The 26,536-nt window shown below is 38.0% G+C and overlaps 1 protein-coding gene across 5 annotated transcripts in view; it reads right to left on the bottom strand.

Annotated features, from left to right (window-relative positions):
* Nucleotides 1-26,536, bottom strand: part of znf385b (zinc finger protein 385B) — a 96,011-nt gene that overhangs the window by 6,716 nt on the left and 62,759 nt on the right. For all 5 annotated transcript variants that reach the window (XM_038297471.1, XM_038297470.1, XM_038297467.1 and 2 more), the window contains exons 5-6: nt 7,052-7,188; nt 6,814-6,924 (exon numbers count right to left, since the gene is read on the bottom strand). In XM_038297471.1, the coding sequence (XP_038153399.1) occupies nt 6,814-6,924; nt 7,052-7,188 (248 nt within the window). The remainder of the gene's footprint in view (nt 1-6,813; nt 6,925-7,051; nt 7,189-26,536) is intronic.

A 26,536-nucleotide genomic window follows, 5' to 3' on the forward strand; every position in this document is an offset into this window, starting at 1 on the left:
ACGTCGTGTCAAAGTTAACACGGACAGCTTTGATTCAGGAGCCTGGCCAATGATGCGTTCACAGATGGAGAAATGTAGCCTCGTGAGACCATCCTGATCTCGCGTGCTTTCAAGGTTTCACTTGCAGATCAGTCTGGAGACTTTCCGTTAAAGAAAATTTGGAGCCGTTCACCAAACGAACGTCCAATCAGCGTTGGCTTTGAGGCGGGTTGAGGTGTGACGCAACGAGAAGCTCGACAGTTCAGTCTAAAGAACATGGCGGCTTCAGCCGATGGAACTAGCGTTAGCATGGCTATCGAGCAAGTTTTATCGGAATTACAGAGTATTTCTTCACTGAAAGAAGAGCAAAACACTGCTCTGGAGGCTTTTCTCAGAGGAAAAGATGTTGTTGCTCTTCTCCCGACTGGTTTCGACAAGAGTTTGATCAATCAATTGGCTCCTCTTCGTCGTCGCTCTGTTAGGTCATATGCTTCGTTGATCTGATTGGTTTATTTGGCCCGTCTATCACCAACATAGTCCAATCAGCTAACCAGTATTTTCGCCCCTTCCCAACTTCAACGGAAGGTTTCCAGATGGATACGCTGAGCAAATCCATCTGGTGGACTCAGGTTAGGAGAAATGCTGGTTTGTCACAGATTTTTTTATTCTCGTTTGAATTCTGTCAGTAGAAACAATTACTGATGTCTGCACATCATGATAAGTAATTGTTCACTGAATGGTTTTTAACCATAATTTATATGTTGTATCAGCCAAATGCAGGAGAAAGTGTCTGGCTACAGTGGCAATATGAGTAAAGAAATTCTTAAAATAGGAGTATTTAACCTTAACATGAGTTGGTAAATAAGATAATCTAATAGTGGTACGAGTATATTTCCCCTTAAAGATAGACTGCAGTTGTTTTTTTCTTATTTTAAATGTAAATTGTCTTATGCCATTGGTAAAGTGATGCATGTAGTGCTCAATTCAATAAGAAAAGCAAGAATTTAAAGAAACAAAAAATACTTTTATAGATTTCTTAGGTTTTTGCAGCGGGGGAGGATTTAGCTCATCTTAGCTTGAAATTATTATTTTTTAAGCCAACCAGCAAGTTGTCAGAAAGCTAACTGCAGATGTATTTAAATATTTCCAGCAGAGTGAGAGAGAGGTTTGTGCTTTAAAATCTGCTGCTGTGGAGGCAAACCTTTACAGACTAAAGATCTTTTGAAAAGAAAGACTTTTTTATTGTACTACTTTTGTGGTCTTTTAAATAGCATTTGGGGGTTTCCAAAAATAAACAAAAAAGGCTTTTAAATCCCAAGATAAAAGGGCTAGACAATAATAGCATTTGCAAAAGAATCTGGATTCAAGCAGTGCCATTTCCAAATTACAGAGGCACTCAATTTTTTGTAAATGTCACTATACATTTACCAGAGAAAGACACGCATTGCTTTTCACTCCAGCCTTTTAGATGGAGGTAATACACTTGAAGTGGGTTTACTGCTGCACAAAGGGGAAGAGAAAATTACAGCTAGTGCTGAGATCCATTCATGAGAGTTAGAAGAAAGTACTAGTTCAGAAAACAGTCACTCTGGATAAGAGAGCATTGAAGGCCATGAAAACAATCACAAATGTGTCCAATAAGAATGAAATTCATCTCAACAAGCTGGATTAAAAACTTAGGAAAAAAGTTACATTTCTAATTTTAATTAGGCCTCATCTCCAAACATGCACATTTGTATAGAATGTATTTGTTGCATATTTATAGTCAGTGCAGAACAAAATCTAAAAATTACTATTAATATTTGATTTTGGCATAATTGCACAGCCTTAGCAGGGAGGGTGCTAATTTTTTAAGTCAAATTACATCTGTCAGACATTTTCCCTCACCTCTTCAACGGACATGATTCCTTAACATAGGAGCTGACGTTTGAGCCACTGTTTGTCCTTTTGTAATGTGTGGGTAATGGAGGATGCATGATGCCTGATAAGGTGTTTCGATAGCAACATAAATCATTCTTTTGGACTTTTCGTGCTGCCACCTGGATCTCATCCTACTTTTCCATCTCAAGATGAAATACATCTTGAGATGTAAAGAAATACACAAAATATGCTATATGACCAAAATATCTAAGTTTTGATCTCATTTGCCCCCCCTTTCTGTAGGTTACGCCTAACCCCAGGGTGTTGCATTCCTTAAGACACTAGAGGGCACCCAAACACAGATAGTGGAAGGGTTATTAATTCTTTTATAGTGTCCCATGTTTATTTAGTGTGTAAATGTGTAAGCTTACTCAAAAAAGAATCAAGTCTCCCTACAGAGCAGGTTATAATATAACTGAGGGGTAAACAAACCTAACCCATTTGCAATAGGTCTAAGGAATTCAAAGACCACCTTCATATTTCAATAACAGTTTTCACCAACGGTATCCCATGCACCCGAGAAAACACAACGCATCCCTAAATTTAAGCTTCTTTTACTAACCAATGAGGACTTCAGTCTGAATCAGCATTGCAGGTATAGCATGAGAAGCACATTAGGAGAGCAGGCCTTGCAGCAGCTGGAAGAGTTCAGGCGTACCACTCAGTAAGGTTTGCCAGCCCACAGCTCTCACAGCATTATCACCATTATTTTACACCTACAAAATTAGGCACTACTCCTGGAAGCATAAAGCTGCGCCTCAGGTTGTGCTTGGAGGCTTAGACCAAAAAAAAAAAACTTAAACAGTGGACTGATTAATATTGGAGTGTGTTTGCTTGAGCACACATCCGGACTGATGAAGCGGAAAGAAAATCTATTAAACAGTGAGCGGTTCAATCAGAGTGGCAAACATCAAACAAGGAGCCTGGAAATCTAGTTTGGGGTGTATATTTAATACCAACTCAGAAGATGAGATCCTGAAGAAGCCTACTGCATCTTAGAGCTGTTATATTACTAAAAGCTGCATAAGGAGGAATGGTTTACATTTAGTGTTCAATAAGAAAAAACATAAGACTGTAAATATCAAAGAAAAACAAAAAAAAAAACACCAGGATGATAAAGTGTTAATTGTCTGTCACGCATGTTATTTTAATGCCAAAAATGTTTAATTCTATTCACATAAGACCAGGGCATGCCCCCCCCCATAAGTTTTCTTTGTTTCCTACATTGCTTGTCAGAAACTCCAGGCTGCTCCTCTAATAAATAAACAGCCTACTCTTTGGATAGCCAATCAGATGACAGCCATGTCTCAGTAGATTTGCAGTTGTACTGTACTCTGCATTTTTAAAATGACAGGCTGATTAGTGTTGTGTGACAAGTTCAAAGATTGGGAAATGTTGGGATTTTCATAAATTAATTTAAATTCTGAAAATGATTCCTCACATCCTTTCTAATTATCCACCAGAATGTAGATCACTGGATTTGAAAAGATAAGGGAACCACTGAACAAATTGTTCTGTTTTTCGCTGATTTTTTCCAAGTGAATCAGCTCACTATGACTCTACTCGTGACTTTTTGGCATCCCTATTACTCAGCCTTTACTTAGCTTGTTAGAATGAGTTAATGCTCCTTGTTTATTTCCTTTTTAATCACCAGTAATACCTCTATTCATGTTCGCTCATGAATAATGCTACCATCTCGCTGAGAAGTCATGTTTGATCGACATGTTAGTAATGAGGCAGCTCATTAAGGTCTCAGCAGACATAAATAGCAGACTGCTGAGCATCATTTACACAGTGCTGTGTTAATAAAGCGCAGAGGAGTGTAGCTTACACCTGATTATCAAACAAGCAACAATTAACGAGCCTGGAGAAGCGTTCCCCCTACAGAAATGTAGACCTTTCATCATATTTCTAATCATCACCTTCAATTGGTTAAGGGCATGAGAATTTTTCATACAAGGTCAGAATGTATTTAATCCTACTTAAGTTTCCTTCTGCAACAAATATTTTCTCTTTCATTAACATTTTCCTGCATATAGTTGGTGAATTCAATTTAACAGTACTGAATTGCATTCAGAAAAGTTTTTTCTGTTAACACCAGAATTAGCAATATGTTTAGAGATGTATAATGGAACTTGTTCTGAAGGAAAAGAATCCATTGGAAAGTAAAATACATCACCTATTAAAAAAAAAAAAAAAAAGCCCAATTAGCACCCTCAAGTGAACATATTTTGACAACTTTATTCTGGTATTCTGGCTGTGAAATGGAGAGTTCCTCAATAATCCATTTTTGGGTCAGTAGCAAGAACAAGTATTTGTTATGGTGCTGATTTTGCAAAGCATGCAGAAGTCTTTCATTTTTATCACAGGGGGTCTGAAAACTCAGGAACAGAATCCATCTAGAAAAATCACAAGAAAATAGGCAAGCTGCTTGATAAGAAGGCAACAACTGGCATAATTATAAGAAATTGGAAGAAGTTCAAGAGGACTGTCAATCTCCCTTAGTGTCAGGTCTGGACACAGGCTTGCTCTTCCATGCCTGTCTGAGATCCATTAAGATCTGGATAATCGAAAGCAGGAATGGATCATGTGATCAGACAAGAATAGACTTTTTTTATCTAAAATCCAATGGTCAAACAATCCCAAGAACAGCATTCCACCTGGAAACAAAGGTGGAAAAATCAGTTGCCGGGTTTTTTTTTTTTTTTTAACCACAAATCTGACAGCACAACTGCAGGTAAGGGTGAATGGGGCCATTGTTTGGGAGATCTTAGCCAACAACCTCCTCCCCTCAGTAAGTACATTAAAGATAGAGTTATGGGTGGGGGTGGATGGGTCTTCAAGAATGACAAGGACAAGAAATGCTCAGAAAAGGAAACTAAGGAGATGCTCTGGAAGAAGGATCTACAGATTCTGGAGTAGTCTAGCCAATCTCCAAACCTCCAGAACAATTTTCAGAGGAAGCTGCCCAGCTACAGCCTCAAAACCTAAAGGATCTCGGGTTTCATTTATCAAGGATTGTTTGGAATCTGTACAAAAAAAAAAGAAAGAAAAAATAATACATTTATAAAACTGTGCATACTCACTAAAACCAGGCAATTTTCATTTATAGATCACAGCTGTACTTTAATGTCTGCATACAAGGCTGATAATGCTCTGCTCTCCACACACCAACATTACACTATAAATAGTCCATGTAAAACACTTGAATGTCATTCTATATTTAAATGAGCCAGCTTATCAAGGTTTTTGAAAATGGTTACCAATGGCAACTGTAGCCAAGAGAGCCAGAAAATGAAGTTTAACCAAGATGTTTGTTTGCGATTCTGAAAGTGAGATAAATACACTGCTCAAAAAAAAATAGAGAGAACACTCAAAAACACATCCTAGATGTGAATGAAGTATTCTCAGCGAGTACTTCGTTCTGTAAAAAGTTGGATATGCTGACAAACGCCACACAAAACCATCAATGGAAAACAAATGTATTAACCAATGGAGGCCTGGATTTGGAGTCACACACAAAATAAAAGTAGGAAAACACACTACAGGCTGAAAACTGATGTCCCTAAAACAGATGAAAATATGGCTCAGTGTTGTCTGAGGCCTCTGTGTACCTGTATGATGAGATAATGTCACAGATGGGCTTAATTTCTGATGGTAACTGGTTTCAGTTTTCGTCATCTGTGTCGCCAATTTCCCCCTCTCTCTCCAAAATGTTTGTATCAGTATGGATGGGTCAGAGTTGCTGTGAGCTCCTAAACATTTCCAAGGCAGGTTTGTTTATGACAAATCACAACATTTAGAATGTGGCATACATGAGTTTCAGGCCCTGTGTTGTGCATCTGTAAGCTTGATAAATAAGGCCTCCAGAAAAGCTCTGTATAGGAGGTCCAAAATATCTGCTACACTGTGTGCAACCTTAAAGGAAACATGCAATATCTATTTTTTCCTAATTTATCAAAAACTTTTTTCATAAAGTAAAATGCAATCTAATCAGAAAAAAAACTATGATTTTCTGCAATTTCTTTACCTAGATTATGTCACTGAAACCTCTAGAAAGCTTTGATAAATATTAAAGGCTTCCATTTTGCAGTCAAAACCTGCAAAACCTAATTTATAATTTCTTTCATATTTAATGGGAAAAAAACTGTTTATCACCAATTATCTAAGACAATTTTGGTATGCATTAAGACTTAAAAAAAGACACTTTCCTGTATGCTTTTACAGTATTTCTTACTAGATCAGATGACTAAATTACACAAAATTTTAAAACGCACCAATGAGGCAGTCGAGGCTCATTTAGAAAATTCTGCCACAGTCCTGACTGACACCAGAATAATGGAACATTCCACACAATTCCTTAATTAACCCATCGAACTAACTCACTATTGGTGAAAGTAAAGTTTTTAAATCATAATATTGGTCTTTGAAGCACTCTTTACGTAAAGCCAAGTGGTGAATATTTTAACACAAAGATTACTTAATGAAATTAGCCCTTAATGATTATCTTTATCACTACTTTTAAAGAAATACAAATTTGCCTTGCCTATTAATGGGGCTATACACAAACCTTCCTTGCCTTCAACTTAGATCAAACAAATCTGTCAATAATTTGAATGACTCCTTAATTTAAACATTGCCAGTAATTCATGAATGTAGTTTTCAAGATTAGGTATTTTGGATAATCCCAACTCTGCAATAAATCCAACACATTCTTCAGTGTGTGATCAATGAAATGTTTGACACCGTGAATCCCTCGTAGTTCAGATTTAACGTTTCTTTGTTTTAAAACATAAAAAAAACAAAACAGAATTTGAAACAAGCCCAAGATGTTTAACTTTGATCCATTGGCAGAGACTTCACTAAATTATGGCTCTCATATACCTCCATATAACAACAGTGACACAAACTTACATCAGAGTTGAATCTCAGTTGGCAAACACTACAGGAGATGACCTGTTTCTTCTTGGGTACCATGGTAACACCAAATGTGTGATTGATGACAGCCTTCTGCACTGGATCCATCTGCTCAAAACAAACAGGATATAGAGAACAGCAGCTGCAGATGATTATCTGAGCCGTGATGACAGCTTTTTTATCTCAGTCAGACTAGACAGCACACAGCTAAGACAACATGCACACGTTTATGTACCGTGTTAAAGTTTGGAAAGAGTCCGACTGGTGACGGTGTCTCCATGGGAAACGGCAGGAATGGTTTCATCATCACTGAGGGACTGGTGGCGCCAATTAGACCAGGCAATGGCCCGCCCACTGCACCGCTCCCACTTCCTGAAAATAAATTAATAATCTCTTATTTTACTGGTTCAGAAGATCAATATGAATAAGAACAATGTGAAGATGTGTAACAATATCCAATGAATACATTTATTGTCAAGTTAGAATTATAAACGATGATCAAATGTACAAATAAATACCATAAAATACCTTAAACTTTCATGAAATTAGCCCCCCAAAAAACAACATTCTCCGTCAACTTTGTGTTAAAGTTTCACTTTAGTTTCGGTAAGTATTGTCAGGTCTGCTCTGCTTGTGTAGCCTTTTTTTCCTCTTCTTTACTCTCCCTGCACAGATGGTCTTAATTTGGTAATTATCACACCTGTCTGGAAATGGGCCCTGCTTCAGGTTTCACACTACATCGCTCTATGAAGTGTGTCAAAGTGTACGTAAGGGCTTGATTGCTCAGATTACAAGCGTACAAAAGTTGGAGAATTTGGACAGAACAATTTACTCAGTACTTGAGCCTCTGTGTCATAAGTAACAGAGGCCTTAAAAATGTAATGTTTTGTTAAAGTTAGTGCTAAAAGGGATTTTAAAGCTGCAAAAAGAACTTACTTCATACTCACACATGTACAGTATAGTAAAGAGGAATTATTTCAATGATTACTCCTGTAACTCCTTTTATTGGCATGGCACTGGAGCTTGTTTTTGGAGCTTTAAAAAGTACAATTCAAAGGACAGATTTAGCAGTACAACACATGTCTTAAGTGAGGAGAAGGTAGAAGAATATACCAGAACATGGGGGGGTTAGGTGTAGCTGGAGCAAAAAGCAAGGAACGAGAACAAGAAACTGTATTAATGAAATAAATTATTTAAAAATAAGTGTTTACACATGTCGTTATATTTTTTTTTAATAATTTGATATGTTTTTCAATGTTTGATAAAGCAGGAATTATTAATGTCCTTTAAAAAAGGCCTATTTACAGGAATTAATTTGGTATTTTCACATGAAAAAGGACCATATTACCAATTCTAAATTGTGTTTTTCTAGACAGAATGTAGAGCAAATGTGTCAAATCAAAATTGATCATGTAATTGAGACTAGAATAAAAAAAATAGATGGCCAATTTATTATTATTATTTAGACAGATTTATTAAATTATTTTAATTAATTTTATTTTATTCATTTTAATAAATCTGTCTAAGTCTATTTAAGCGAAATATGGAGGAGAATAACAGAACAGATTACAAGGACGGCAGAAGTGCGAATCCTTCTGCCGTCCTTGTAATGTAGGTAGGTGTTACATATGCAGCATATAGTGTGTTGAGGAGAAAGTAGCTAGTAGAGATAAGTAAGCTTCTTCTATCTGTACAGATCCATATTCACAGCTTGTAGAAGCTCTACAGAGAAATCTTTCATAACAACGGGGCGTGGGTGGAAACACGGAGGAAAACTGAATCAGTCCTGACACTGAGTGGGAGGGAAAGGAGGGAATAAATATTAAATTTATTAGATACAATTCTCCTACTTAAGTAAACATATCCGATCCTCTTAAAACATTAAGGTGAAAGAAAAAATATTGTTGCTATTTTTACATTTATAATAACCCTTTAATAAATACATGATTTATAAGTTTTAGTTATAAAAAAGTATGAGGGAAATATGACATATTTCACCTTAAAAAATGATTTTAATCCAATAATAACTTACAAAAAAATAAATGTAGGTAATCTTAGCTGGGTTAAATGCGAACATTATTAAAATTATGGCTCACGGTCTTCTTATGTAACCTTTCAAAATATCAATCCTTTATGAAAACAGGTCAAAAATAAATAATGTTATAAAAGAAATACATGACTGAAATGTAAGAAAAATGCAGAAAACCACAGCCCCACTTATAATACTAATGAAGCAAGAATAATAATCCTAATAAAAATCATTACCATTATAAAATCTGTGACTCCGAATTTCTTCCATGAGTACATCTCACCTTAACAGCTGCTATTTTATCTTAAAAAAACATACAAAGTTAAGTCAATTTCATTACCGTTAATGGCATAAATGAAATGTTAATTATTAATTGCATCTTCTAAATTACAAAATCTAAGTCTCTATACCCTGAAAAGCACTGATATTCTTCTAATGAGATAAACACTCTGAATCGCATGTCAAAAGCAAATCAAGTGCATTCAAAATCATAAAATGTTCCTTTGGGGCATTTATAAAACTAGATCTAGTTTTATAAATGCCCTAGATACTAGATGTAGTTTTATAAATAGATAAATAGTATCTATTTTTTAGATACTAAAAAATAGATACTATAATACCATCAGTTAAATTGTTTAAACAAGAAAGGTCAATTCTAATAATATGTGCAGCCACAGACTCAATGCTTTGCAGACTTTCTGGAATATCCAGTATGAGGTGTGGCCTTTGAGGTTCAATAATAATCAAGCTAAATGGGTTAATTAGTTTTGTTTTATTTATATTTTCCTTCTAAGATGTGTGTTTATATTAAAGATGCATGTATCTGTATTAAATCTGAGAAACCTGCTCCATTCTTAGTCTATTTTCTCCCAGCACATCAGGACGTCAGTGTCTGTTTTTATGAGAATCAGTATCGGCTCCAGAAAAGCATGACTCAACACAATGCTGTAATCAAACACATGCAGCCTGCCACTCACTTCACTCAGCTGGTTGGGTGGATCAGCTGCTATGAGCTGAGATTATTCATGGTGGTAAAAGCAGATTAGCTTCTATTTTTATAGATAATGTTTTGTGCCACCTTTGCTAGACTGCCAAAAAACTAATATCTTTATAGAACTTTGTTAATATCCGAATAGGATGCTGCTTATTTATGGTTAAGCTTACTCATTCATAATGTTTTTTAAAAAGAATGCAGTAAGGTAAGAATTGATTCAACCTGAAGATGTCTAAAAATGCTAAAAAAAACAAAACAAACACCCATCATAAAGTTCTTGCGTTTTTCAACCAAATCATTATCTAAATGTAATTGTTACCATTGGTAATTGTTTACCATTATCTAAAGGTAAATGCATTAACATCTGAAAAATATGTTAATATATCCCACACACACACATATATTTTTAAGCTTCCTGAAAAAAACCTGTTAGATTTCAAGTGTTAAAACTCGCTACTTCTCCACAAAGAGAAGTCCGTTGTGTAGTTAAAGATTTTTTTTTTTTAAACAAATCTTTAAAAGTTTATCGAAATAAACTAGAAACAAGATCTTAAACATCTTTTTCTCAACTTTGCACATCTATAAACTTAAAAAAAAGGTCAAATCTTAGGTCCTGCTAATGATTTCAGAAGTGTTCTTCTCTTAAAGGTATAGTGGAGGATGCTCTTTTTCCAGGTGGATCATCAAAATAAGTGATCCTCCTAATTGTCAATCATTCTGGTGATATGTTTAGGTAAGGCTGTCCTACGTTCTTGTCCCCATTTTCACTTACCACCATAGTGGAAAAATTGCAAACATTCTTTTGGAAACTAAGCTTGTACGAGCGATGCAAACAGCAACTTTTAAACGAGCGTGCACGAGGAGAAATGGGCTTGTACATGCTCTGACACGCGTTTAATAGGCGTTCCCTCTCGGGAGCGTTTACAGGGTTGTGCATGTGCATTTTTTTTTAATGTGGAAAGGACGGGTCTTTTCAAAAAAAAAATTGTAAATACTCCACTATACCTTTACGACACACCTGAATTAGATAACTAAAGTTCAGAAAAAGCATTGTAATCACCAATGGCAACCAGGTGTGCTTAAGCAGGGAGAAATCTAAAATATACAGACACCAGCCTTTGAGGACTGGAGCTGGGAACTCCTGATCTAAAGCATTCTCTTGTACCTTTGTCAATATCCATAAGGTAATTGGCTGGTTTGAAGTGCACTTTCACCTACATTGTCTTCTATGGTTATTCTGTTTTGATTTCCATCAACTCTAATGGGTTCGACACACAGAAAGCGACGTTGTTCCTTCTCCATTAATTTCCCATGGAACTTGTGCAATGAGGCGACAATTGCTTGCCCTCCTCCAGCAAAGCGTCCGTTGAAATTATGCGTGATATCTTGAGCTCACACATGTAGACGTGCACCTACAGGCTTGCATCGCCATGCAAGAGGGTTGAGAAGTGTTCAACTTTTGTTTCTCAATCTGTTGCTTTTAACCAATCAGTAAAGAGTGTTCAATTACAGGAGAGTTAACTACTCTACCACTTACAACATGGAGGAATATGTTTTTGCCATGTATTGCATGATTTCACAGTAACAAAAAAAGTCTCCTGGGTCTTCAATCTTTGCTGCCTTGTCTGACACGCTCTGCTCTAAAAATATCAAAGTCCCTTTTTTTAATCAATAAAATAAGGATTTTGGCAACAAGAGGCATCTGTCACTGTTTTTTGTCTCTCCCAATGCATTAATACTATTACTATCCTCTTAGTCCCAGGTAAAAAAAAAAAAGTTCCCCTCAGCATGATTCTGCTGCAACCATGTTTTTAATGGTGATGGTGCGTTTAGGATAATATGGAATGCTTCATGACATGCACAGCCTTTTCCTTGTACAGTAGGTCACAATGCTAATTATTAGTATTATCTAACCAGAGCACTTTTTTCAACACCTTTACTGTTTCTTTTTCATGGTTAGTGGCGGAGTGCAAACTGGACCTCACCTTTTTTAATCAAGTCCTTCTTGCCTCTGAGTCATAAAGATTAGATTAGTTCAGGACTAATAGTCGTTTTGTGGACAGAACTTTCCTCCTGAGACGTTGATCTCTCTTTGAATGTCTCATCTCTCAAGGTTTTTCTTTTTGCAGATAATGGGTAGATGGGTCCCAAACTTTGGATATTGCGTCATATCAGTATCTCACTTTAAACTTCTCTACAACTTTATCCCTGACTCTTTACTAATTAGGTGATGTTTAAAGTGAACTGGTTAAACTGGATTTTAATTAAGGGTATTAAAAAAGCTGACTACAAACATGTAAAAAAAAAAAGTGTGAGAATCTTTTACGTTAAACTTTACAATAAGCATGAGCTTTTAGTGTGATGAGTAAACAAGTTTAAAGATTATGAATATTTACGCTATAAACTCATCACTGCCCACATTTCAATTAACATTTTATTCTGCCATATTTTCTTGGTCATCATTAAGCTTTAAAAAAATATTTTTTTCCAACTCTCAGCCCCATATTAGTTTTCACTTTTTAATTTAGTTGAAGTATTTACACAGTCAGAATGAATGGCAGGCCAAACGGTTCTAAGAACCCTTCAACATTTATCAGTGACAACTTAAACCTTTTCAAGGACCCCCAAGTACTATTTCTACTTTCTTTAATACCCTTAAGCCTTTAAAACTTCATACCACCAGCAGTTTCCTTGCTGTCACACAACCATAGACACCACATTCCTCAAAGCTAGATTGAATTGTCTGCTTTAAAGTAAAGATTTAAGCACTAAAATACATTTTTACTCCTTTTAACACATTTACTCCTCACTATTACCCCAGCCTGTGTATTATTTCCAGAAAGTGAAGCTAATTTTCATTGGGTGCGAGTGTGATGAATAGCATGGTGACAGAGTCGTCTTAATTCTGTCCTTCTGTCCTCTGCGATCTGGTTACAAACCACATGTACACAGAAAAGAGCACACACTGTGACCCTTCTCCTTTACAGTAAGTCTCTGTTCTAAGAAGCTGCTATAAATACAAACCTATACATCTAACATGTCTTCACTTGGGAACAGGCTGCATGAAAACCAGCCAGCAAAGAAGCAAAGAGCCAGTGTGCCTTTTTTGAAGTCACTGGTGTTTGGCCAGAAGATCTGTTAACAACTGCTTTGTTCTTTCAGAGAACCTCCAAATAGCTCTTATGAATCTAGAGCCAAGCATGTTATACCAAATGGTGGATGTGGCAAAGAGTCAGACAAATATAGAGCTAGCTGATGGGCAAGAAGTACTATCAGAATATCATCAAGACATCTGGCTGCAAGTTAACCAAGCTAGTTCAAAGCATCAAATCAGTCAAAAAGTGGAGATTTATTTGAAAGAAAAAAGTAAAGTCATGAGGAATTTAGGATACCATAGACTATCGTGTGCATTTTTCCTTATACATTTTGGGTATTTTTGCTGCAAACCCTGAAGACCCTAGGCCTCCTAAAGAAGAACAGTCTGCTCTGTCCCTTGTTGAAGACAGCTTCACCTTTCTGTCTCGCATCCAGTCTGTTCTTTAGGTGAACAATAAGGCATTTATACTCCCCCATAACCTCAACTTCTTTTCCCATGATAGATATAACGCTTGGAAACTTCTGTTTTGCAAGAAATATAAAATCTTCTGGGTTTTTTTCCATTGTTTTCACACCATACGCCACAACAAATTTCTCAGCCCTTTGTACACAGCTTCTTCATCATCACTTATACATCCCAAGAAAAATCAAATGATTACAAAACAACAAATTTGGACAAAAGAACCACTTTTCCCAATCAATTATTTAATGTAAACTTAAAAAAAATCAATATGTACAGAATGTTAAGCGTTTAGTTATATTACAAAAAGATAACGAACTTCCAGAAACATCATCTACAGTTTATTGTATTTCCACTCGATCTTGGCTCATGTTGGGTATTCTTAAATAGATATTTCTTATGTAAAGTACAAGTACAAAGGACTCCAAAGTACAAATACTCCCTAAAAGGGGTGAATGAATGCTGTAGAGTCAATGATACAATGCAAGCAAATGTCTTCTGTCGCCATGTGCTCATCGAACAGAAGCGTATCCTGCAAAGTCAAAGACTTGATGCAATCAGCTATTAGAAGATTTTTAACCAATCTGGATGATCAGATTCAACGTGTCTGTAAAGTATGTTCAAATGACATGTGTTGTAATTAGGCGCCTATATAAATAAACTAATTTAAATTTAATTAAAAGTATTACGTAAATGTAACCAGTTACTACCCGTCTCTGGTTATATGCACTGGAAAATTCTAAGACCACGTTCCACACTGTGATTCCCGCTTTATCCAAATGACAGTGGATTTTTTTGAAGCAGGTGTATGATGGTATCTTCGACTCGGTAATAAACAAAATGGAGAGGGTTGTGATAGTTGCTTGTTTACTTAGTGAAACAGACAGGAAAGCAGGAAACAGGAGTCTCTCCAGGAAATTCATAATGTGGGAAGTCAAGGCAAAACACTGATGGTTTCTTGGACTGCATATCTTTCACAATCTCGCCTGAGACAGACAAAAGCCAAAACGTCTTCCTAGTTCAAAAGATAAATTCTCAAGTAGTATTATGACATCAAGTGAATTGTTATTCAGCATTTTGAATGAGCTTTGCGCTGTTTAAACCTTGGATGTGTTCTGTGAGCTCCTGCCCCAGGAAAAGAGAGCAAACACCAAGGTGAGAGCAGAATAGTGGCTTGAGGCGTTCTGACAGAAGATTGTTACAGTTCATGGGTCTAGTAATGGATTTTAAAAAGTCTGGTAAAGGAAATAGTTTGCAATAGGAGAAATTCAAAATAGCTGCCAACATGTAGGGGTCTATGTTTCAAGGGCTGTTCTCACTAAGAGCAAACTGTTAAAAGAAGTCCCCATAAAACGTAGAATTTTACAAAAGAGGAAGCCTTTGCTCTAAAACCACAGAGGGCTGACCTAATTTTGTCAAAAAAAGCTTAGACAAAGATCAGAACTGCTATAATAAAGCTCATCAGAAAAATCAATCTCAAACTAATTTGTTCAGACACCACACAAGAGGACGATGTTTTTGACAATCCAAACACAGCATTCAAGATAATTAAGCTCATATCATCTGTATAGTACATATTTAGAAGTGTCATGGTTTGGGAATGATAAATCAGCCAACTCATCATTAGATATGCACCATGACTTCTACCATGAATCATAGGACACTTGATTAAAAGATGCCCTGTAAAAAAAACCAGAAAGAAATTAAAGCAGGTAAATCTGCAAGGGACTGTTTAGCTAGGAAATATGAACTCCTCAACATAGTCAAAGATCATATCTTTATCAGCTTGTGATGTGTGGTGACATGATATATATTATTTGCACCAGAAAACCAAAGATTTGTGTTATGAGTTGGATTAACCTTAAAATTCAAACCCCTCTGAGTAGCATTCTGCTTTTCAATAAGGAAGTTAAGGATAATAACCCTTCAACAAGCTAAAAATATATCTAAACAATACAACAAACACCCCAAAGAGTAGGAACACTAAATGATGGGCCAATCATGCCAATCTGATTTTTATAAGATAATTTTCGAACTTTTGCTCAAGAAAATGGTTTATGTTTTATTTCAAAATATATATTGCTTATCTAATATGAAAAAGAACCAAACAAAGCTGTAATATCCATCTCCTTCTTTATAGTCACAATTTAATGACTAATAACTAAAATGTATTCGGCTAGCATTGTTTTTTTTTTTTTTGTCTTTTCTGGGTGTGTTTCTGAGAGAAAAACGGCTAAAAGGCCCATATAGATTAGTTAGAAATAGCTGTCTCCTTAAATCATTGAAGAAAGAAGCACACAGAATCCACTCTAAACTTTTCCTTTTCCCAATCATTAATTTTCTATAAAGAAAATAGGACAAAAAGAAAAAACAAATATTCCTCCAGAGGATATTACTTCCTAAAAAAAAACTCTCTGGTAAATAAGAATTTTTAGAATACTAAATCCTTTAGGTGTATGAATAGCAGGTATAATCTCGGCTTAACGTTTTATTCTAAATCTAGTCTCAATTCATCACAGGGCCAACACAGAGGAATGGAAGATAATTCGGAATCCCACATATAAAGGGCACACTGGCTTCCAGGATGACTGAGGAAACCTAAGAGCAAGGAGAAAGTCCACAGACGCTTAGGCAGAACATGCAGACAGCAAAGGACAGCGGTGCTGACAGCTGAGCCACTGTGTTGACTTCATGCCAATATTGTACCTCATTAGTCATTAGTCAATACACATATTTTAGTTTATTTTAATCACAAAATATTCACTTCTAAAGAACTAAAGCACTACTTATCACCCATAGCAACAATAAATTAGATTTAAGGCAGCCAATTAGACGCTTTGCATTTTAACATTGTTTCTGCTACACAACTGGTTGTTAAATGTATTTTAAAAAATGCTGTGGCCTTTACAATGGTCAACTGTATCATACATTTAACTTCCTAGTTAAATATGGTCAGTTTGACTAGCCAAGCTTAAACCCCGCTGCTGGTCACTATATAAAATATATATCCTGTCATTTAACAGTCTGAATAATGGAGATTTAGGTTAAATAATTAAGTGGACAATACTTTTTCTATCTTAGGTCTCTACTTTGCTACAAGCTTCAATTTCCATATCTAAAAACATTTAGTCACAGCAAAGATCAAGTGAAATCATGGGCACTTTGCTGTGCTGTAAAATCAGTCTACATCACCGTTAGTCGCATTAATCTGATCGCAGTTTCCCTCCTGATCTGTCCTTCCTTGACTTCCACAGCTGCTGAGATTTAACGGCCAATAAAGTGATTCAGATCTTTTTCTCTTCAGTACTTTCCAGTGTCCTGCTGGTCAGATAGCAGTTTTCTCTACAGTAATCTGAGGAAACTACTATCTGCCTGATTTATAGTTCAGGCCTCTCTGGCATTAACACCTCTCTGGCTCACACACACACAGACATATTTACACCAACAGTGAGCTGGACTTGGAAGCTCACGTGAAGGAAAATGTCCTGCTGTGTTCTGCTGTACAGCGAGGGGCAGACTGAATCTGACCTAGATGGCTCTGTACAGGGGGTTTTGTTACTAGAAAATGGCTGACATCTCATGCAGCCTCAGGGTACATAAATTAAAATGGGCATACTGAGTTTGTTGCAGGGCATTTAGTTACATTGGTAGTTTTATTGGGTAATCAAAGCATTTTGTGTGTTTTAAACATGCTAAAAAATTTAAAAACAACATGCAAGAAATTAGTTTAATATCAAAATTGATTAAATCAATTTAGCTACTTTACATTTTAGTTATTTAACTATTTTCTAAACCATTACCAACATTTCCTTTATAAACACACTTCAATCAGTCAATCAAACTACTAATACAAATTACTTAAAAGTAGACTAAAAATAAGACAAAAAATTAAAAAAGCCGTAAACAGTAAAACAATAAAAACACTAAAATAAAAAATATAGGCAGTAGATGAAGATGGAGGCAGTTTCAGAACTGGGCTACTAAAAGGCTGATTATACTCTCGCAGCAGTGTGTTGCAGTGAACTTGTCGCAGGTATTATACAAATATTTTGGATTTATGCCCAATTTGGAAGCGTGGTCTGCGCTATGTTATTCCACGCCACAACACAAGGGGGACAATGATTAACTAGCTGTTGGTCTATATACGGCTGTGATAAATTGGTAAGAAAGTGGAAAAACTCGCTCTTCTAGCTGGTCCAACTTCAGAAGTCGTTTTCCACAATGGCGTTCATACAAACAAAACAAGCCGGTAAGGTACAAAACAGGAAATACGCTAATGTAGAGCGGATATAGATTTGACCAATCAGAAGCCTCCTGTCTGTGAGACTGTCTGCGGTCACCTACAATCTTGGTGAGGTGCACGAGAGTGTCTGCGGAAGGGGCGGGGCCATATCTGCGTAAACTGCGACACACAAGCAGACAACCTGGTTTCAGAGCATAAACCAGCCTTAATGCTCCCTGTTAAAAACCAGCGTAGATAAATGTGTATTTCAAAGATTTGATTCAATAAAAAGACAGAAATTTTAACATTCAAAGTCAGCCACAATTTGTACTGTTTTTGTTGCATATAGAGCACAGTGTGCTCCCATTAAACAAGATGAAGCGTATGAGCTTTCCAATGCTTTAAGCATGTGCAAAACTTCCATTGTCAGGGTGTAAAGGTCTCTTATTCCAGAATAGTCAAACTCCAGTCCTCCAGGGTCAATGTCCTGCATATTTTACGTGTGTCTCTGCTTTAACACACTTGAGTCAAATAATCAGGTCATTAACAGGACTTTGCTAAATTTGGCTCGATCCAAATACCTAAGATTGCAGCTCTTACCTCCTGTACATCCCATTACATTTTGTGGGCTCAATGGTAAGAACCCTATCCCTTAAAGGAGGGAGCTTAAGACTACTGTGCAGAATCTAGACAGCCTTTAGCCTTACAGACATCATTACAGCTGAAACTGTCTGCTAAGAAACCCAAAACATATTAAGATGCATATCATCGCATAGCTCAAACACAGTTAATGTCACAAAATAATATATTTCTGTTAAACTGTGAGGAAGGCTGTATCTATACGTTATGTCAAGCAAAGGATTGTGGGCAACCATCAAGGTCTCAGTGGTAGCTTAGAACACTAGGAGGTCTCTATGCTCAATTATTTGGCGCTAGGAGGCATCCTATTTCCTCTTCCAGGCTTCCTCCTTACTGCCAGCACTGTTTGGATGGCTCTTGTTATGGTGACTGTGGATCCACTTCCCGTTGTAGCTGAAGTGTCAGTCTAAATTCAGGCTTTGATTTAGCCTTTGACTACATGCTAAAGAGGTAATGAAGCCATTTGATTGAGGTGTATTTGGAGCAGGGAAAAATGTAGAAGTTGTAGGACGCCGGCCCACAAGTACTTGAGTTGGACACTCCTGCATTATTCCATCATGGGGGTTGCTCTATATCAGAAAAAAAAATGAACAAAACAATTTATATATTAGAATGTGTGCAGGTGCACACAGAAGAAAAAAGAAAATGGGAGGTTGGTTTTGCAGGACACGTCTTAGAAAGCCAGACCTCTTAGGTGTGAGAGCAAGATAGGATATCTTTCCTTAGTTGTTTAATTTGATCTGTTCACCACAGTTATTGTTTGCACACAGTGATTGGTATTTTAGAAAATGGGAATTTATGAGTCCAAATACTGTCTAAGTAAATCAAAGGAATACCCAAAAGGCTCCCCAATCACCATATGGACACTTTTTATGTTTTTGGAAGTTTAATACAATTCTTCTAGGATCCATTCTGGCAAATGCAATTTGACAAACTCAAATTGAAATACAATAATTTGGTAAGACTCAGAGACGATCAATAGCATTATGTGCTAAATAAATATCAAGCACAAGCATTGTAATATGATTTTCTAATACAGTACTATTTTCTGAAACTGTTTTTTTCTTTAGATTATTAAAAAAATGTAAAATAATATTTATACAAATCTCATTTTCAGGAGAATAGTAGCTCATGTTTTGTTCAAAGTAACAGGGTTTTAAGCATCACCATGAATATATCCAACAGAGAGTAAAAAGCAGCATCTGGTGCTGCTAATCAGGCTGTAAAGTGATTTGAACGGATGGAGTTAAAGTGAAACAAACGGAAACACACGCAGATCGGAGCATATGGAGGCTGAGGATGAGGACAGGATCTATGAAGCTGTTGATCTTTACGCTAAATTAAAAGTCCTACCTGGACCTCAAGTCTTTTTGTCTTTATCTTGATACTTCTCTGCTTTGTGGATCTGTTGGATCTACAACATAGCCCTGTAACAGAGCTGTCATACTTTTACAAACCAAAGAACGGGCAAACACACCCACAGTTTACACCCCATGGGTGTGTGTGTGTGTGTGTGTGTGTGTGAGAGAGAGAGAGAGAGAGAGAGAGTGAGTGAGTGAGTGAGTGAGTGAGTGAGTGAGTGAGTGAGTGAGTGAGTGAGTGAGTGAGAGAGAGAGAGAGAGAGAGAGAGAGAGAGAGAGAGAGAGAGAGAGAGAGAGAGAGAGAGAGAGAACATATCAAGTGACTGGAGCAAGAGTGGCATGTGTCATCGCTATCTGAGCCCTGAAACCTTCAACATGTGTTTTTGTGTGTGTGGGTGTGTGCTATTTCCTAATCCCCGCTGCCGTTCTTTTCCTCCAGCAAGAGGAAATTCAATCCCTGGGCAATCGAGAGCTGAGGAAAGAAAAGACAGCCACACTTACAGATTATACCGGAGGATTAAAGATTAAATTACCCTGCCGCAGACGCCGTTGTGCCTTGTGATCAGATCAGAAAGTACCTGCTGGTTCACAGGTTTCCTCTTACAGTGTCTGTGAGTCTGTTGGTGTATTAATATTTTATAACTGGTGTTGTTGGTACCTGCCTCCTTTTTAGAAAAAAAAAACTTAAACATATGTGCTGTTAAATATTTAAATAAAGGCTAATTGGATGCTTTAATTGGACTGATCCTGTCCTGCAGGTTTTACAGGTTTCCCTGCTTTAGCACAGCTGATTCTGATTATTCCAGTTCAGCACAATCCTGTTAATCAGCTATCAATGAAAATCAGCTGTGCTGCAGTAGAGAAACCTCTAAAATCTGCAGGACAGTGGCCCTCGAGGACCGACTTTGGGGATGCCTGGTTTAAGGTGAGGCAGTGGCGGCCGGCCCATAGGGGGCGCTGGGACACCGCCCTCCCTGATAAGAAGAGAGAAACGTAAAATATATTTTTAGAAATTAACTCATAAATGTCAGTTTTACTCTCTAGAGTGTGTACCTATAAGCAAAACAAATTATATAAACTACATTTCCCTATCTACTGTCATTCATTTGTGGATTTCCACAGACAGACTCCTACCGTCTCTGTTCTGGGGGCGCTGATCAGACAGACCCACATTTGCAGAGAATCTGTCAATCATGTACTATTGCTAGGTGAATTTAATGGCCAATCAGCGTCTCAGAACTTTATGGTCTTGGGGCGCTGAAAATACTGCCCTTTAACAGGCTTCTGCACCCATGTGCAGGTGCAGACAATTAGAGGGATGAGGGCGTGCGTAACGAGCGAGATGCAGCTTCCACCGAATTCGGTGAGATCCTTATTTATCTACCCGTTTGCCAGAAGAACATCCCTGTTGTAGGATATGAAAATTTCCTGTCATGGTTATTGTGACTGCGACGAATCCACCTCGTCGCTTAAAACTTTGCGTGCCACACACACATTCCTGTTATACTGTGCTTGTGAGGACCAATCCGCTCGCGCTGAGCCCAGTAGCTCCATTAACTTAAAACACACAAGCTGTTCCTGGTTACCTGCTGGTTTATTGAGGGTGCACACTTAATATTTCAGTGGGGTTAACCATGTGTGTGTGTGTGTGTGTGTGTCCTACGGGGACTTGTCATCTTCAGTCTGGCTGCGTCTTTGCTGGGTTCAAACCCAGTTTGGTGTAATTGAATAAGTCAATGAATCTGTGTAAAAGAATTAAGTTGTAAAAATTATTTGTTTGTTTTTGTACATCAATTGTTTGTGGAGGTAATATATGGACAAAACTGATTTATGAGAAGAAATCAGAAAAAAGAGAGCCCGATGGTAGGGGCTTAAACTATTTAATGAGGGCTGTGGGAAGAAGAGCGGCCATTTCTGTTTTCTGTTTCTTTGTTACATTGCTGGTAACTGGAGGGAGGCTGAGGCCCAGAGGATCTGGTATATGTTTAATTTCTTTTGCACCCTGTTTTGAGTTTTTGAGCACAATAAATCACCAACACTGGTAACCCGACTGAGCCTGGATTCCTGGAGGCCAAAGAACCCCGTCACAGTGACCAAAATCATCACTGTTACTGTCATTATATAGTAAATTAAATCATTACTGTTAAATTGTATGTATTGTGCAATTGTTTATTTGAATTCTTATTCCGGATTAGTTGGAGACATACACTAGGCTATATCAGCCCCACCAAAAATATTTTTCACCAGCCGCCACTGAGGTGAGGAAAATAAATAATTTTGTCATAAATGCCAAGCCTCTACAAGATTACTCTGAGTCCACAGTTGGTGTAAATTAAAACTTTATTATTTAATTTTTCTGTTTTCATGGGTTCCCATATATGAACCAGTTTTTCAACTGGTTTGACCAACTCTCCACTACTCTTCTTCAACGACTGACAACTTCATTTCTCCCAGCTCCAAACCTTCTGTTGGGATCCAGAGGCTTGCCCTCCAGAGGGCGCCGAGGATCCCCTCCTGTTGTATGTTTTTCTGTTGCGACTTGGGTTTCTGTTGGGATCTGGAGATCTGCCACCTGTCTCCAGCAGAGAGCGCTGTGGGTCTCCTGGGCTGGAGCCTTCAGCACACATGAGGATTGTCAGCTCATCAGGAGACCTCCTACATAAGCAGCAGTCAGACCTTCCTTCAACGCCGCAGTGTTGACCAAGTTTGGTTAGCGAACCTGAGCCTCTGTTAATCTTAAGAGAATCTTAGTTGGCTCTAGAGAGAAACTAGATTCTAACCTGCCTCTGTCTTCTTTGCTCACAGAAAACCGACTGAAGTCTGAAGCTCTGGATGAGCTTTACCTGGAAACCTGCCTGCCTGCCCAAGGAAGCCAAACCGAAGACATCAGTCTGGATTCCTCCAACAGCTCTCAAGGAAGAGCTAGGAAACCAAGTCAAGGTCTGAAACTCACGAGTCAGAAGCTAGACGCTGCTGCCGCTGAGCTCCCTGCTGAATCTACAGTCTCTGGATCCCCAACAGCTCTCAAGGAAGAGCTAGGAAACCAAGTCAAGGTCTGAAACTCACGAGTCAGAAGCTAGACACTGCTGCCGCTGAGCTCGCTGCTGAATCTACAGTCTCTGGACCCAACCGGTTCCCCCTCTCTCAAAGGATCTGCCAGAACCTCATCTAGGTACATTCTGAATTAACACACTCGACAAGCCATCTAGCTGCCTGGCTAATCAAACTATCCATCTCTGCAGATATCAGTGATTCCAGTCCCAGACCTGTACCAGAAACAGTTCATAATTACTCTGTGTGTTTTTCAATAAACTCTGTTAAACTTTTACTCAGCTTCCTGTGGTGTTCTGTATGTGGGTTAAGTCTCTTATGCCTATCATGACACCTTCATCCAAGGCACGGCAAGGCAAATTTATTTGTTTTGCACAATTTAGTACAAAAACAATGCAAAGTGCTTTACATGACTAAAATAAAGAAGATAAAACAGAATCAAAGCAAGTAGGAAAAAATAAAAAAAATAAAAAAAATATAATAAAAAATGCAGAAACAAAAAAGAATATTAAAAACAGTTGGACTAAAGAAAATATGTTTTAGTTGAACTGTTTAACTAGAACAGTAGAAGGCAATCCTAAACAAATGTGTTTTTAGTCTTGATTTAAAGGAACTCAGGCTTTCCGCACTTTTACAGTTTTCTGGAAGTCCAACCAGAGAATTCCATTACACAGCTCACCCCGTCACTTGCAATTTTGTCACTTTCAACAACACAGGTCACAGAAAGATCAAGGTGAGAAAAGCTGCAGGTCCAGAAGGCATCAGGTCCAGGCTTCTGAGATGCTGTGATGCCACACACTCCAGTTGACTGTGTGGCATCTTGTGCTACATGTTCCACTTAAGCCTGAGGTTGGGAGAAGTACCACAACTGTGGAAGACATTTTGCGTGGTACCAGTCCCAAGACAAATCATCAAAAGGACCTCAGCACCTACAGGTCAGTAGTGCTGACTTCACACCTGATGAAGACCCTCCATTGGTTGGTCTTACACTATCTACACCCCCTGGTGAAGACTTCATTGGATCCACTGCAGTGTGCCTATCGTCATGGGATTGGGGCATATGATGCCACCATCTTCCTTCTGCACCAAGCTCTGACTCACCTAGAGCAACATGGAAGCACTGAGAGGATCATGTACTTTGATTTCTCCTGTGCTTTCATAACCATCCATCCAGGACTGCTAAGGGACAAGCTGGAGCTGTCAGGAGTGGACCAGCACATGTCAAAGTGGATTCTGAACTACCTCAATGGCCACCAGCAGTATGTGAGGGCACAGGGCTATGTCTCAGATAGGTTGGCTTGCAGTATACGGGGGTCCCACCCTCTACACTGCAGACTTGTCCATCAAGTCCCCACGCTGCCACCTCCAGAAGTTCTCTGACGATTCTGCCATAGTTGGCCTCATTACAGGTGGGTACAACTCCCAGAAGCAGATCCACCCCACTGACACCGGTGAACATTCAGGGAAGGGACATTGGTGATGAGATAGTGGACTCTTATAAATACCTAGATGTTCACCTGAATAACAAACTGGACAGGACTCACAACACTGAGGCTCTGTATAAGAAAGGTCAGAGCAGATTCTTCCTGCTGAGGAGACTGAGGTCTTTTGGAGTGCATGGGGTGCTCCTAAAGACCTTCTATGACTCTGTTGTGGCTTTAGCCGTCTGCTATGGAGCTGTCTGTTGGAGCAGTGACTTAGCAGCTAAGAGAAAACGGCTGGATAAGCTGATCATGATGATCACCTATGTGATTGGATGCCCTTTGTACTCAGTGCAGAGGGTAGGAAACAAAAGGATCCAGAAATTAACATCTCTGTTGGATAATGTTTCCCACCTCATCAGACCATGTGAGTGGAGCAGAGCATGGAGTGAGTGGTGGAGCAGAGCATGGAGCAAGCGGTAAAACAGAGCGGAAGAAATATGGTGGAGCGCAGATCAGTTTTCAATTCAAAGGCTGGAGTGAGAACTTTGCTCTGCTCCAGTTCGCTCCGACTTTATTTAAATACATGTTTGTTTTAAAACCTAGGCCAATGCCTATGCTGTCTGTGCCTATAATCTGCTATATCCATGTTTCAACTTTACCACGGAATCGGCGAGATGAGGATTGAATATTGTGTGATAAAAAGTTGGATAAAATATCATAAAAACATACACTAACTAATCCTAACATTACAGAGTGGGTTTACCTAAAGTGATTCTTGTCGTAAGAGCCTGTTTTCGAAAATGGATTGGATACATACATTACATGCTGTTATCTCATTTGCAATGGGATACGAAGTGACCTTTTTTAATGTACTCTGGTAAAATAAAAGAATAATTGAATAGGAGACACGGGACAACATCAATGGAGCCAGGTGTTACGTTCACAGCTGGGAAACAGTGCGATAATTTAACAGACAGTTACATAAGACAATACACATGTATCGGTCACATCATTAAATCAAACGCCGTGTGTCCCAGGGCCCTGGCATAATTACATGAAGGAAAAATGTCAGAAAATGCCTTCTCCTAAAAATTTAAGCGAGCATGGAGCACTTTGCTCAGGTGGCAGGAAAATTAAGGTGAGTGTGGAGCAGATTTTAAGCAGAATGTTCTGGCGCAACTTTAAGCGGCGGAGCTAATGAGCGAACAATCCCCTGAGTGGGGAACGGAAATTGCACAGCGCTCCGCTCTGTTCACATGCTCTGCCCCCATTCATGAAGCTGTTGCAGAAGTGGAGAGCTCCTTCAGTGACAGACTGCTGCACCCTAAATGCACCAGGGAGCGTTATCACAGATCCTTCCTCCCAGCAGCTGGAAGACTCTATAACTATCACTGCTCCCAACAACCTCAATAAGTTGTTACATTCATCCTGATTTTGCACATGTTCTACCTTAGTCGGTCAAATAACAAGCTGCTGTCATTTTGCACATGTCCATTACAGTAAAAATGTCCATATTGGTCATTTACTCTCCAGGTGCACAGTATTTATATTGTTAAAACACTTTTACAGTACAGTATTTCATTGTTTATTTTTCAAATCTTCACTAATATTTTATTCTTATACACTTTTCAAAGGTCCACATTGTGTGACCATTTTTTCTAGAATTGTTTTGATGCTGTAAACACCAGAATTTCTCCATTATGGGATAATAAAGGGATTTTCTATTCTATTTTATTCTATTCTATATCTTCAGAAATCTGAAAGGGGAGAAGGGGATAAGGCGAGAGTTTATATGTTGTCCCCTTCACCAAGGCCTGGATATTCCTCCTAAAGGTATCTTTCCAGTAAACCTCCAAAGCAAAGCACCCAGCACACATCCTGATTAGATGTCCGGATTGCCCCTAACTGGCTGCTTTTGAAGCAGAACAGCTCCAGTCATAGAGCTTAATCTCCCATTTTTTAAGGCAAAGACCAGCCTCTATGTATGGATTTAATAAACATGCATGTATCAAAGATGCAAGACCCTGATTCACAAAAATTCTCAGAGGCCACTCAGAGAAATACTATTTTATCCTAAAAATTCCAGAAAGGTGTATTTCAAGGTGATTAAGGTTAAGAGAAATTAACGGGGGAGATAGGAACCGATAATCAAATTCATACCTTATTCATAAGAAATGTTTCAAATAATTATGCAATTTAGCAAAATTAAATAGTATTTGAAGGCACGTAATAAACTCCTCATTGTTATTTTGATTTGTTTATTGTTTACTCTCCATGTTAGTCATTATACAACTTCATCTTTTTTTTTTATAATAATGTGTTATTAAAGAGTTTTACTGTGACTACTGGTGTGTTTAATGTGGTTAAAATCAGTGATATAACCAACATGGAATTTTAAAAAAAGTTTAGAAAACTAAAGTGGACAGAGGAACAGTGCTCCATCA

Source organism: Cyprinodon tularosa, unplaced genomic scaffold (assembly GCF_016077235.1).
Source record: "Cyprinodon tularosa strain WSP-4 unplaced genomic scaffold, ASM1607723v1 ctg388, whole genome shotgun sequence".
NCBI lineage: Eukaryota > Metazoa > Chordata > Actinopteri > Cyprinodontiformes > Cyprinodontidae > Cyprinodon > Cyprinodon tularosa.